This window comes from Oncorhynchus clarkii, chromosome 9 (genome assembly GCF_045791955.1).
Source record: "Oncorhynchus clarkii lewisi isolate Uvic-CL-2024 chromosome 9, UVic_Ocla_1.0, whole genome shotgun sequence".
Lineage (NCBI taxonomy): Eukaryota > Metazoa > Chordata > Actinopteri > Salmoniformes > Salmonidae > Oncorhynchus > Oncorhynchus clarkii.
Genome location: NC_092155.1, coordinates 50,134,648 through 50,147,933, shown reverse-complemented (window position 1 = coordinate 50,147,933; position 13,286 = coordinate 50,134,648). Strand labels below are relative to the sequence as shown.

Below are 13,286 nucleotides of genomic sequence, written 5' to 3'. Positions count from 1 at the left end.
TTGAAGGTTGTGCAATGTAACAGCAATATTTAGACTTAGGGTTGCCACCCGTTCGATAAAATACGGAACGGTTTCGTATTTCACTGAAAGAATAAACGTCTTGTTTTCGAAATGATAGTTTCTGGATTTGACCATATTAATGACCAACGGCTTGTACTTCTGTGTTTTATTATATTATGATTTGATAGAGCAGTCTGACTGAGCTGCAGTAGGCGGCAGCAGGCTCGTAAGCATTCTTTCAAACTTTACTGCGTTTGCCAGCAGCTCTTAGCAATGCTTGCTTCACAGCACTGTTTATGACTTCAAGCCTATCAACTCCTGAGATTAGGCTGGCAATACTAAAGTGCCTATTAGATCATCCAATAGTCAAAGGTATATGAAATACAAATGGTATTGAGAGAAATAGTCGACCTGTCATAATAACACAACCTAAAACTTCTTAACTGGGAATATTGAACCACCAGCTTTCATATGTTCTCATGTTCTGAGCAAGGAACTTAAACGTTAAACTTTTTATATGGCACATATTGCACTTTTACTTCTCCAACACTGCGTTTTTGCATTGTTTAAACCAAATTGAGCATGTTTCATTATTTATGTATTACATTAAGTTAAAATAAAACTGTTCATTGTTCATTCAGTGTTGTAATTGTCATTATTACAAATATATACACTGCTCAAAAAAATAAAGGGAACACTAAAATAAAATCCTAGATCTGAATGAATGAAATATTCTTATGACATACTTTTTTCTTTACATAGTTGAATGTGCTGACAACAAAATCACACAAATGATCAATGGAAATCAAATGTATCAACCCATGGAGGTCTGGATTTGGAGCCACACTCAAAATTAAAGTGGAAAACCACACTACAGGCTGATCCAACTTTGATGTAATGTCCTTAAAACAAGTCAAAATGAGGCTCAGTAGTGTGTGTGTGGCCTCCACGTGCCTGTATGACCTCCCTACAACGCCTGGGCATGCTCCTGATGACAGTCTGTGGTGCAACGTTGGTGGATGGAGCGAGATATGATGTCCCAGATGTGCTCAATTGGATTCAGGTCTGGGGAACGGGCGGGCCAGTCCATAGCATCAATGCCTTCCTCTTGCAGGAACTGCTGACACACTCCAGCCACATGAGGTCTAGCATTGTCTTTTATTAGGAGGAACCCAGGGCCAACCGCACCAGCATATGGTCTCACAAGGGCTCTGAGGATCTCATCTCGGTACCTAATGGCAGTCACGCTACCTCTGGCGAGCACATGGAGGGCTGTGCGGCCCCCCCCAAAAAATGCCACCCCACACCATGACTGACCCACCGCCAAACCGGTCATGCTGGAGGATGTTGCAGGCAGCAGAACGTTCTCCACGGCGTCTCCAGACTCTGTCACGTCTGTCACATGTGCTCAGTGTGAACCTGCTTTCATCTGTGAAGAGCACAGGTCGCCAGTGGCGAATTTGCCAATCTTGGTGTTCTCTGGCAAATGCCAAATGTCCTGCATGGTGTTGGGCTGTAAGCACAACCCCCACCTGTGGACGTCGGTCCCTCATACCACCCTCATGGAGTCTGTTTCTGACCGTTTGAGCAGACACATGCACATTTGTGGCCTGCTGGAGGTCATTTTGCAGGGCTCTGGCAGTGCTCCTCCTGCTCCTCCTTGCACAAAAGCGGCGGTATCGGTCCTGCTGCTGGGTTGTTGCCCTCCTACGGCCTCCTCCACGTCTCCTGATGTACTGGCCTGTCTCCTGGTAGCGCCTCCATGCTCTGGACACTATGCTGACAGACACAGCAAACCTTCTTGCCACAGCTCGCATTGATGTTCAATCCTGGATGAGCTGCACTACCTGAGCCAGTTGTGTGGGTTGTAGACTCCGTCTCATGGTACCACTAGAGTGAACGCACCGCCAGCATTCAATAGTGACCAAAACATCAGCCAGGAAGCATAGGAACTGAGAAGTGGTCTGTGGTCACCACCTGCAGAACCATTCCTTTATTGGGGGTGTCTTGCTAATTGCCTATAATTTCCACCTGTTGTCTATTCCATTTGCACAACAGCATGTGAAATGTATTGTCAATCAGTGTTGCTTCCTAAGTGGACAGTTTGATTTCACAGAAGTGTGATTGACTTGGAGTTACATTGTGTTTAAGTGTTCCCTTTTTTTTTGAGCAGAGTATATAAAAATCGGCCCGATTATCTGCTATTTTTGGTCCTCCAATAATTGATATCGCCGTTAGTCATAATCGGTCGACCTCTAGTATATTGTGTAGTAAACTGTTAGTAGCTCATGTGCCTCACCCTAATAATTTGGTCCTTATTTATCCTATTGTTCTGACTTGGTGGTGCACATATAGCCTATAGCCTGTTCTAGAGAAATGTCATCAAATATTGTAAGAGCTTTCATTGTCTGCTTGTATGCCGCCTTTTTACTCTACAGTTCTGACTTGGTTAACAGGGAGAATATTGTAAGAACGGCCCATTTTCTGAATTCTGTCGTACATTTCAAAAGTGCTGAACAAATTGTTATATTGACTACTGCTTTCCTAGCTCGCTTCTTATCCATTCGTCATCCCCTAATGCCATAGTTTGTACATCTCAATTGTCAGTAGAAGCACATTTGTTTAACAAGTCAACCATAGATGTTGTTTTTTTTAAACGCAGTAAATTAGGCTTAATGAACTATTTTGCTGCCAAACAAGACTCTGCTGATTGCCAGGTGTGACAGTGGTAAGGTGTTGGGACTCTGTTGGGACAGCTTTATGTAGGCCCTAACAGTTTGTGTGTACAGTTTGTCACTTATAGTCCAATTTGTGTATTGTTTAGTGTTGTGAAGTGTAGTGACTTTGCTGGCATGCATCTAAAACATTTTTTTAGTTTGCCCCACCAAGATGTACATGCTACAGTCGCCACTGACAATATGAAATGGACATGCACTGTTTTAACTTTCGGGACTGTTAGCATACTCAGACTTTTTTCTGGACACCAATATTTAATCATTTTACAAAGGACTATTTGAGCCAATCATTATAAAATTTACTTGAGTTAAGTAGATGTTAAAATGCATTTTTTTTGTTTCCTAAAATACCACCCCGCTGCTGTAGGCTAATATTAAAAGGTCAAGGTCACAGTGATTGAACATGTTCAGTAGGTCCCATATACCCTTACATATTGGTGTAGATGCTGAAATATTCCGCTTTTTTTTTTAACCCTATAACTGAAATTTGTTCAGTGGGGACTGAGGGAACACAGGGTTGAGGAAACACAGGTTTAGGGAACATATCTTTGCATGCGTGTGAGTTTTCTTATCAAACTTTTTTTCTATGATGTCAACACCACTTATCACTGTTGTGTACCAAATGTAAAGACCTAGGAGTAATATGTTTGCATGCTTTTAATAAACGATTTATTTTCAAAGGGATCAAGTAAAACATTTTATTTTAAGTGTTTTAACCTAGTTTACAGGTCTACGCTATTGATTCTAGTGTGGGAGGCTGACACGGCGTTAGATATTTTTTTAAAGAACACATGGGGTAGATAAAAAATTAAACAGAGCAAAGAAAAAACACGAAGGCCATCGTATGGTGTGTGCAAAAAGCGCGCTCAAAATGTGACGAGAATCCCCACTTTTTCCGCCGTAACGGCTACGTGCACATACATGGTAGACTCAGTGTTGCCAACTTGGCGACTTCGTTGCTATATTTAGCGAGTATTCAGACTCGTCTAGCGACATATTTTCAAATAGGCGACTAGCGACAAATCTAGCTACTTTTTCTGGTGTTATTGGAGACTGACGTGAAAGTAGGTATCGTTCTTACTCTTCTCAACGAGCAGCGAGTGCTGCCGTGGGCCCCGTCCCAAAGCACAAACAGGCAGCCCAGTCCTCGCGCTGCAGTCAGAGCAGGAGATGCTCACCCCTCCGCCTCCAGACTACAAATGAATCGCGCATGCTGGAAACCGCCGCTGGCTGATCCCGCCCTGGTTTACATTTTAAAAAAACAATTAACCTGAATTAGGGCCAGACTAGTTAGCATAATTGTCTCACATTGCAATTGACAGTTTTTTCTATCATCTCTTTTTGGTCCATTTAGATTGTTTTTGTATACATTCTACATTAACAATGTTATGGTTAAAAATGTTCATGTTTTTACTGTGACTTGTTGTAGGCTCCTAAATGAACCATAAGGTTAAAAACCAAACCAAATTAAGAAAACTAAGCTAAAAAACTAAGTAACTCCGCCAGAGTGTCTCTTTTGGGTCACGTTTGCCGAACCCAAGCCCAGATAAAGGGTTGGAATTGTGACATAAAAAAACCCAACAAGAATCGACAGAAGAAAGTTTATTTGTAGTTCTAAAAATATTTAAGGTGTTTTTTACTAACTTTTTTTTGTCTCACCCACGACTTTACTCCTCTCTCCTACATCATGCATCACAATTATACGCAAAATATGCAAATTAGGCGATGACGCCATTTAGCGACTTTTGGGACTGCCAATAGCTACTTTCCTTACTGAGGAGTTGGCATCACTGGGTCACGCCGCTGCACCGAGACAGTTATGAACAGCAACTGAAGTACCATATTGCGGGAGGCGAGTTTCTTGACAGGGTGTAACGAACAAATGGGAGTCGAAATTGAGACAATAACCCCTGGCGATGGTAAAATGTTTTTATGCATATCTTCGCTTCAGATTTATGGTGGATTTCCGTTCTTTCAAATGAATTAATCATCGTCTTCTCAACCGTTATCCTGTTTTTCTATGCGCCTTTTTTTTCCCACAGGAAGGACTTTCCCTAAAAAAGGACAGACGTGTGTCGTGCATTATGTTGGTGAGTTTGGATATTTTCTGAGACATATGCATGCACCACTGCAAATTCCAATCGTTTCTTTGATTCATTCATAATTTTGATAGGCCGCATTGTATCAGTAGCCTTGGCGGATGGATGTATTTTTGGCTGTGTAGGAATACTATATTTTGTTAATTCAAGGGAATTCCATTAGGATGCAATTGCAAGTAGAACTGTAGCTTGCTACCCATCCATGTGTTGCATTACAGCTTTCTGTACATGGAGGCTGCTTCCTTGTATTGCTTCCTTGTATAGGAACACTGTAACATCGCGTACGAGAAGTCTCGACTACTTTGTTACGTTGTTGCCACCTGTCACCATCGGTGGTTATAGTATGGTAAAAGCAATTTAATGTGTCTGTCTTGAATGCCTTCAGACGTCAGCCACCACAGAGTTAAGTCAGACACAGACAAGACGTTGAGCGATTTTAACCTTTTGTTGAAGTTGGATAGAACGGATTATCGCTGTCTGGAGTGACTCGTTTCGTTTTAATTGTTTACTAATTGGTTTAATGGAACAATTTTACAAACCCAATAGGATAATAGCTACAGGGGTTGGTTTATTTTATTTTCAGTTAGATTGACATTGCTACTTGCTTGACATGTTCTCATACGATTGAGACTATTCAATTGGCAGCTGATATTGTAACAAATGGGATTATGTAATTTTGACATTATACTCGGATTCATGCCAATGCAAAATGTGTAAGCAATCGTCAAGAGTACACCTGTTCTACTTTGCTATAGCAACAATAGTAAATTTGAGTTCCCATTTTATTGAATCATCGTTTATTTTTCATCAATTGTACCCTCATGTTATGTTAAAGGTAGACTCATTGATACTCATCTGATACATATCTGCTGTGGCAACCTCATGTCCCCGAGTTTACTTTTTAAGTCAAAATACAACTGAAAATGTTGTTGAATTCCATTCCTAATAGATCATTAAATAGAGAGAGATGTGCAGGTCTTTTTTTTCTGCCCACCTCAGACAGCTGCAGGGGCTATTTCTGAAATACTTGGAATCCCTTCTACTGACCTGATTAGATTGTCAGTCGCAGATTTGTTTTTATTTATTTAACTAGGCAAGTCACTTAAGAACAAACTCTTATTTACAATGACGGCCTACCCTGGCCAAACCTGGAGGACGCTGGGGCAATTGTGCACTGCCCTATGGGACTCCCAATCACAGCCTGATGTGATACAGCCTGGATTTGAACCAGGGACTGTAGTGATGCCTCTTGCACAGTGCCTTAGACCGCTGCGCCACTCGGGAGCATGTAATTGCAGGGTACGGTGACATTTGTAAGTGCTGAACTCCAACAGTGCAGGTCAAAAAGAGAAATTAATTTAAAAAAAAAACATTTACAACTGTAACAATGATAGATCTCCATTGGGGGACAGTATTTGTCTGTCTGCTTAAGCTCAAGTTCATTTCGGTTTTAGTACAGGAATTGCACCCCCAGTGCAGTCCTGAAGTTATTGCTTTAAAACGTAATAGACAGACCTCTGTTACTGACTGTCAAAATAAATCCTTTCTGCTCTGTTCTCATTTCCTCCTCCTTCCTGTTCAGGCTCCCTGACGGATGGACGCAAGTTTGACTCATCCCGTGACAGTGACAAGCCCTTTAGGTTTAAAATAGGAAAACAGGAAGTGATCCGTGGCTGGGACGAGGGAGTCGTGCAGGTGGGTGTACTGTGCAGATGTCTCTGGTGTCTGTCTGCCTCTAATTCTAGGAAGTACATGAGAAGGGTTTTGTGTTGAAATGACTACATCTCCTTGTAACTGAGAGGTTTCCATTTAGACATACTGTAACACAGAAAATCCCATATGTATTTGCAATGCAGTCACTTGGTGCCTTCAGAAAGTATTCACACCCCTTAGCTTTTTCCACATTTTATGTTACAAGGTGGGATTAAAATAGATTTAATGGTCATTGTCTGTCAATGATCTACATACTACTCTATCAAAGTTAAAAATGTAGCATTTTGTAAAAAAAAAACATAAAAAATAAAACACAATCTTTATTTTACATAAGTATTCAATATATACATATTAGATTCACCTTTGACAGCGATTACAGCTGTCAGTCTTTCTGGGTAAATCTAAGAGTTTTGCACACCTGGATTGTACAATATTTGCACATTTGTATTGTTTTTAAAATGTCAAGATCTGTCAAATTGGTTGTTGGTTGTTGATCATTGCTCCCTAGGAGAGGGGGTGACCTTGATAATTTATTGTTAAAACGAGAGGCTGCCTGGATCTTCAACTTAAAGACCCTTGCTCCCTTCGGTCTCAACGTAGACTTTGATCTGAAGTCATTCTGCCAGGGCGGCAGCCTAGTGGTTGGAACGTTGGACTAGTGACCGGAAGGTTCCAAGTTCAAACCCCCGAGCTGACAAAGTACAAATCTGCCATTCTGCCCCTGAACAGGCAGTTAACCCACTGTTCCTAGGCTGTCATTGAAAATAAGAATTTGTTCTTAACTGACTTGCCTAGTAAAATAAAAATTATTGTGATTATTGTGCCATTCTAATTGTTTGTAAGCTTTTGTAGTCAAATTAATTTATGATCGTATGCTATCCATTTGTTGTTTGTATGCTGTTCATTTTAATATTGATATTATTAATATTTGATAATTAACCAATGATATTAGGCCAATCTTGGCCATGATTAGACTACTGTGTCTTTTGACACTACATTAACAAGTCATCCCGCAGTGTTTGTGATTATACCCTGATGAAGACAGCTTGGCTGTCGAAACGTTGGTAATTACATTTTTGCATCTGAGCTCCTAGAGTGTGCGGCTCTCTTTAATTTTCAAGATCATTGCTAGACAACCATTTTCAGGTCTTGCCATAGGTTTTCAATCAAAACTGTAACTCTGCCACTCAGGAACATTCACTGTCTTGGTAAGCAACTCCAGTGTAGATTTGGCCTTGTGTTTTAGGTTATTGTCTTGCTGAAAAGTGAATTAATCTCCCTGTGTCTGGTGGAAAGCAGACCGAACCAGGTTTTCCTCTAGGATTTTGCCTTAGCCCCATTCCGTATATATATTTTTTATCCTGAAAAAACTCCCCAGTCCATAACGATTACAATCATACCCATAACATGATGCGGCCACTACTATCCTTGAAAATATGGAGAGTGATAGTAATGTATTGGATTTGCCCCAAGCATAACACTTTGTATTCAGGACAAAAAGTGAATTGCTTTACCAAATCTTTTTTGTAGTTTTACTTTAGTGCCTTGTTGCAAACAGGATGCATGTTTTGGAATATTTGTTTTGTACAGGCTTCATTATTTTTACTCTGTCATTTTAGGATAGTAGTTTGGAGTAACTACAATGTTGATCCATCCTCAGGAGAACTATCACAGCCATTAAACTCTAACTGTTTGTTTTAAAGTCCCCATTTGCCACATTGTGAAATCCCTGAGGTGTTCCTCTCCGGCCACTGAGTTAGGAAGGACGCCTGTATATTTGTAGTGACTGGGTGTACGTCCAAAGTGTAATTAATAACTTAACTATGCTCAAAGGGACATTTGTTTGCTTTTTTTTTTTAACCATCTATCAATAGGTGCTCTTTGCGAGGCATTGGAAAACCTCCCTGGTCTTTATGTTTGAAATTCACTGCTTGGCTGAGGGACCTTAGAGATAATTGTATGTGTAGGGTACAGAGATAAGGTAGTCATTCAAAATTCATGATAAACACTTTCACACAGCGACTCCATGCAAATTATGTGACTTGTTTATAAGCAAGTTTTTACTCCTGAACTTATTTAGACTTGCCATAACAAAGGGGTTGAATACTTATTTCAGGTTTTCATTTTTAATACATTTGTAAACATTTCTATAAACAACTCCACTTTGACATTATGGGGTATTCTGTGTGTGTGTGTTGGGGCTCAGTAACAAACAAAAAATCGTCATCAATTTTAAATTCAGGCTGTAACGCAATGTGGAAAATGTCAAGGGGTGTGAATAGATTATCCAGAGGAAACACATTTGAAATTGCTTGATGCATTTAACTGTTCCAGGTACAGCCTTCCATTTCTGTAGGAAGATGGTTTTCATGCATAGCAGTGGCGTAAACATACTTGATAGTACTACTTAAGTAGTTTTTTGGGGGGTATCTTTGTTACTATTTATATTTTTGACAACTTCACTTTCTTCATTACATTCCTAAAATAAAATCACTTTTTTTCCCTCCATACTTGTTACATTTTGAATGCTTAGCAGGATAGGAAAATGGTCAAATTCACGCACTCATCAAGAGAACATCCCTCTGATCTGATGGACTCAAACACACATGCTTCGTTTTGTAAATTATATTGGAGTGTGCCCCTGGCTATTTGTAAATAATATAAATAAAATGGTGCTGCCTGGTTTGCTTAATATAAGGAATTTGAAATTCCAGTATATTATAAGTACAGTATATTTTAGCAATAACATTTACTTTTGATACTTAATTATATTTAAAAACAAATACTTTTACTGGGACACTAACTTTTACTTGATTCATTTCTATGAAAGTACTTTTACTCAAGTATGACAATTGGGTAATTTTTCCACCACTGATACATAGTGTTATCTGAACACCAATGCTTGGTGGGGTCTATAAAACACTGAAGTAGTTTCATGCACCATGGGGCAGTGCACACAGTCTGCCCTCTGTTTTACAGCCATGTGATGTATAGCTGCAACAGATTAAATAGGGAGATATGTGCAACAGGAGGGAGAGACTGAGACCTTGCGTTCCTCAACGCATTTCGTCTGGGCTTTTGACAGGAAGTTGATTAGGGAAACAGATTCAGACGTACCCATATTAGTCTTCGTTGTGGGGGCTAGGTATTCTCCCAGCAATGGCACTCTTCCACAAGAGCCTTTGGCATTTTCTTCAGAGTCACCACACTTACAGCATGACAAACACCTCCCACACACAATCCTCTGTTTAGTATTCAAACAGTGAGCATCTGGGCTAATTGCTGCTTAAGTCCAACCAAAAAAGTGATGCATAATTAATAAGATTTGAGCAAAAAGTTGTCAACAGTGTCAATGAATGTTTCTCACGAAAATGAACCATAGCTTATCTCTGCCTATGTCCTCTCTCCCTTGTCCTGAAGATGAGCGTCGGTCAGAGGGCCAGGCTGACCTGCTCGCCTGACTTTGCTTACGGGGCGAAGGGCCACCCGGGGATCATCCCACCCAACGCCACCCTCCTCTTTGATGTTGAGCTACTAAGCATTGAATGAAGCATCCCCACTACCTATTTTCTTTATTTAAAAATATTGTAAGTACTTTTTGAAGATTTTCTAATTGTTATGTTATTCTCAGTTGAGGTAATAGTACAAATGCATCTAGTATACAGGACTGAACCACGCAAACATCTGGTATGGTTTTAGCAATGGTTTCAATCTCATTCCTTTCTCCTCTGCCTTTGCAGGTCACTTCCTACCTTGGAAACATATAGAGAAGATAGGAGAGTCTACACTTGATTCTATAAGAGGCTTGAGTCTATAGTTCCAACACTTTGGTCAATGTTTTATCCATGTATACAAAATCTGTGTTTTTGTCAGTAGCTAGGTTTCCATCCAATTGGTGACAGATTTTCATGCGAATATTCTAAAATCTAGATTTACTCACCAGAGATGCGTGATGACGTAGTGCACATAATTACTGTTGCAGCTAATTTCCCATATACCAATTTTTTTTTTAAAGAAAAAAAATGGGTTTCCATGCATTTGTAACTCTAATTATGTTTTTTTCAACAAATGTTGCATTATAGTAAATGTGCCCACTCTGGTATTGGCACATGTGCTCTAGCCAACAGTTTACAGATACAATGTGGGTATAGCCTACAAAAGAGCTAGATTATATGTATATATTTTTCAAACGGCAGCCAAGCATCGATCATCATGTCACCAGAATTAGACCCTCAATATTTATTGAAAGGAGCATCAAGCTAATCACCGTGCACTTTCACCACCCTGAGAAGTTCATTATAACTGATTTTATTTGTAGCCTAATAAACTGCATGCTTTCCCGAGTCGTAGTGGGAGGACCACGCAACATATCATCACGTGACTTCGAGATGATAGTTATCAATATTTGCGCATAAAAGCAATTCCATTGCCATTTCTCGCATAATACATTTTACTGACACATAAAGATCCCACCTTGTGTAGTGTATTTTGTTTTGTCGACATTTGGAAAGTTCACAGAAAAATGTACTGTTTCCACCAGGCCTGTGACATTTTCTAACCGACATAAAATGGTTGGATGGAAACCTTGTTACTCAGTTATTTTTTTCTTTCAATTCACCCTCTTAAACACCTATGAGCCATAACCTTAAAAATCTTGATGTTCTTATTCTTGAATTTTTGAATTGTGCTTTACTTTTCTTTGTTTCTCAAATTATTGGTTGTGCATGGTTATGAGTAATACAAAATACCAATGAAATATTAGCAGCGACATTCATCTGTTTGTAAGAGTACCTATTACTAACATGGAGGGCTGGTGCTTGAGTAAATCTTAAAGGGGAAAATGCACTTAAACAATCTTTTGGTATTTATTTTTTTAGTCCATTGTTGATTCAGTCCCAAAAATGTTTTGCACGTCAAGTTTCAAGATATTGGACTTTCAAGAAACAAAGTGTCACTGGCCATATCATGAATATGAAAATGCTTAGATTTGTTTTTGAGTGGATTTTCTCTTTTTTTTTAACTGAGGAACAAAATTAAAAGAATATGAAAAGCACATATTTGCATCCACACCTCTCCCAGCTGAAAGTAGAACAAATATTAATTGATTTGGTTTAGTGTAATGTTGAGTGGCATAAGTGTAGTAAAATATTGAGTTGTGGGATACCTAAAATAAGAACTTTGTTTGATACGTAATTTATCCAGACCTTTCATAGTGATTCTTTGATTTTGATTGTTAATTTTATTAGGAGCTAGTGAGCACTCTGCACAGGGGAACTAGTACAGTAGACAATTCTTGTATCCTATGTGTGCCTCTCTTTACCAGACACACAACCACAAACTAGCCTGGTCTGCATGTTAATAATATCCTGATCTATAGGTGTTAATGCCTTGCATTTGAATCACTTTTTCTTTCCAAGTCAAATCTTTAAACCCACTGAGAGCTTTAAACATATTAATGCAAAGATGGGGGAACTGTATTGATCCAGTTCTCGGGCGCGCAGTTCGAAGAGAAACCTCTTAGTTTACTTAGCAGTGGATATGATCAAATGCAGCTAGTGCAAGTTAACATGTAACTAGATGGTTATCATCTACAACATTGCAGATGTCATCTGGAGGCTTGAATACTGAGTCAGGGAGGCAAGGTAAAATATCACAAATAAAGCTAGATAAAGGCAGAAAAATAATATACTTCTTAATCTTAAACAGCTATAAGCATCAGTCTTGTGTGTTTTTCATGGTCATCACTGACTCGCTGTTAAGTTTTCCAAGATCCCGACATCGGCATTAGCTGTTCTGCTAGGTTTTTTTTTTATATGTCGGGAAAGTGACCTTTGATGGTCAACAGAAAATGGCTCTAGTATACTCTCATTAGTTGGAGTAGTGATTATGCTTTTCTTAGAAGTGAAATGCCTGAATTTTGGGGTTGCGGAATCGATTGTCACCTCCCCCACCTTATTTTGTTTCACAAATTGCCTTTATATTTTTCCGGTGCCAACTTAATTGGCATCTGAATTACTTATACTGTACCTGTAATGTAAAGTAATTATTTTAATCATAATCAAGTAATCATTAGTAAGACTGACCACACTGCCTAAATGAAATGCTGTGTTGTTGTAGTCTGGTGACAGAGGCATCCATGTTTTGTATCACATTAAATAAAGCCTGTTGAAATAATGTAAATTTTATTATTCAGAAAGCACTTTTTCAGATGCTGGCCATCATTGTTCTTGATGTTACAGCTTTCTAGGTGTGTGGCACAAATGGTCATCCTATGTATTGTCTATTTGTGTGCCGAGTTACATACGCAGGCAAAACCAATGATGAAATAAAAAAAATGTGCCGTTGCAACAGTGATCTCTAAGCTGCTTTGGGAAAAACTATATATATATATATTTCCCCCTTTAGGTCTCTGTGATGTCAATGGTAGGGCATAGAGGGATATTGGGTATCTGGTTGTCAGGAAAAAGTGGGAAAAAGCTATCTGGTTTTAAATGTACTTAAGTACAGTGGTGGAAAAAGTACTCAATTGGCATACTTGAGTAAAAGTCAATGCTATACATGAAATTCCTTAAATTAAGAAAACCAGACGGCACAATGTTCTAGTTTTTAAAAATTTTATGGACAGCCATATTGCTGTCCTGCCTAAGCGTTCAGAATGTAACATGTACTTTTGGGTGTCAGGGAAAAGGCATGGGTGTAAAAAGTATATATATTCTTTAGTAATATAGTGGAGTAAAAG

At 39.2% G+C, this 13,286-nt stretch overlaps 1 protein-coding gene across 1 annotated transcript; it reads left to right on the top strand.

Annotated features, from left to right (window-relative positions):
* The first annotated feature begins 3,647 nt into the window (after positions 1-3,647).
* On the top strand, positions 3,648-12,895 carry LOC139416472 (peptidyl-prolyl cis-trans isomerase FKBP1A-like). The gene is made up of 5 exons (XM_071165102.1): positions 3,648-4,654; positions 4,778-4,825; positions 6,417-6,529; positions 9,968-10,134; positions 10,288-12,895. The coding sequence occupies exons 1-4, from the start codon at positions 4,618-4,620 to the stop codon at positions 10,094-10,096; spliced, it is 327 nt and encodes a 108-aa protein (XP_071021203.1). The 5' UTR covers positions 3,648-4,617; the 3' UTR covers positions 10,097-10,134; positions 10,288-12,895.
* The last annotated feature ends 391 nt before the right edge of the window (positions 12,896-13,286 follow it).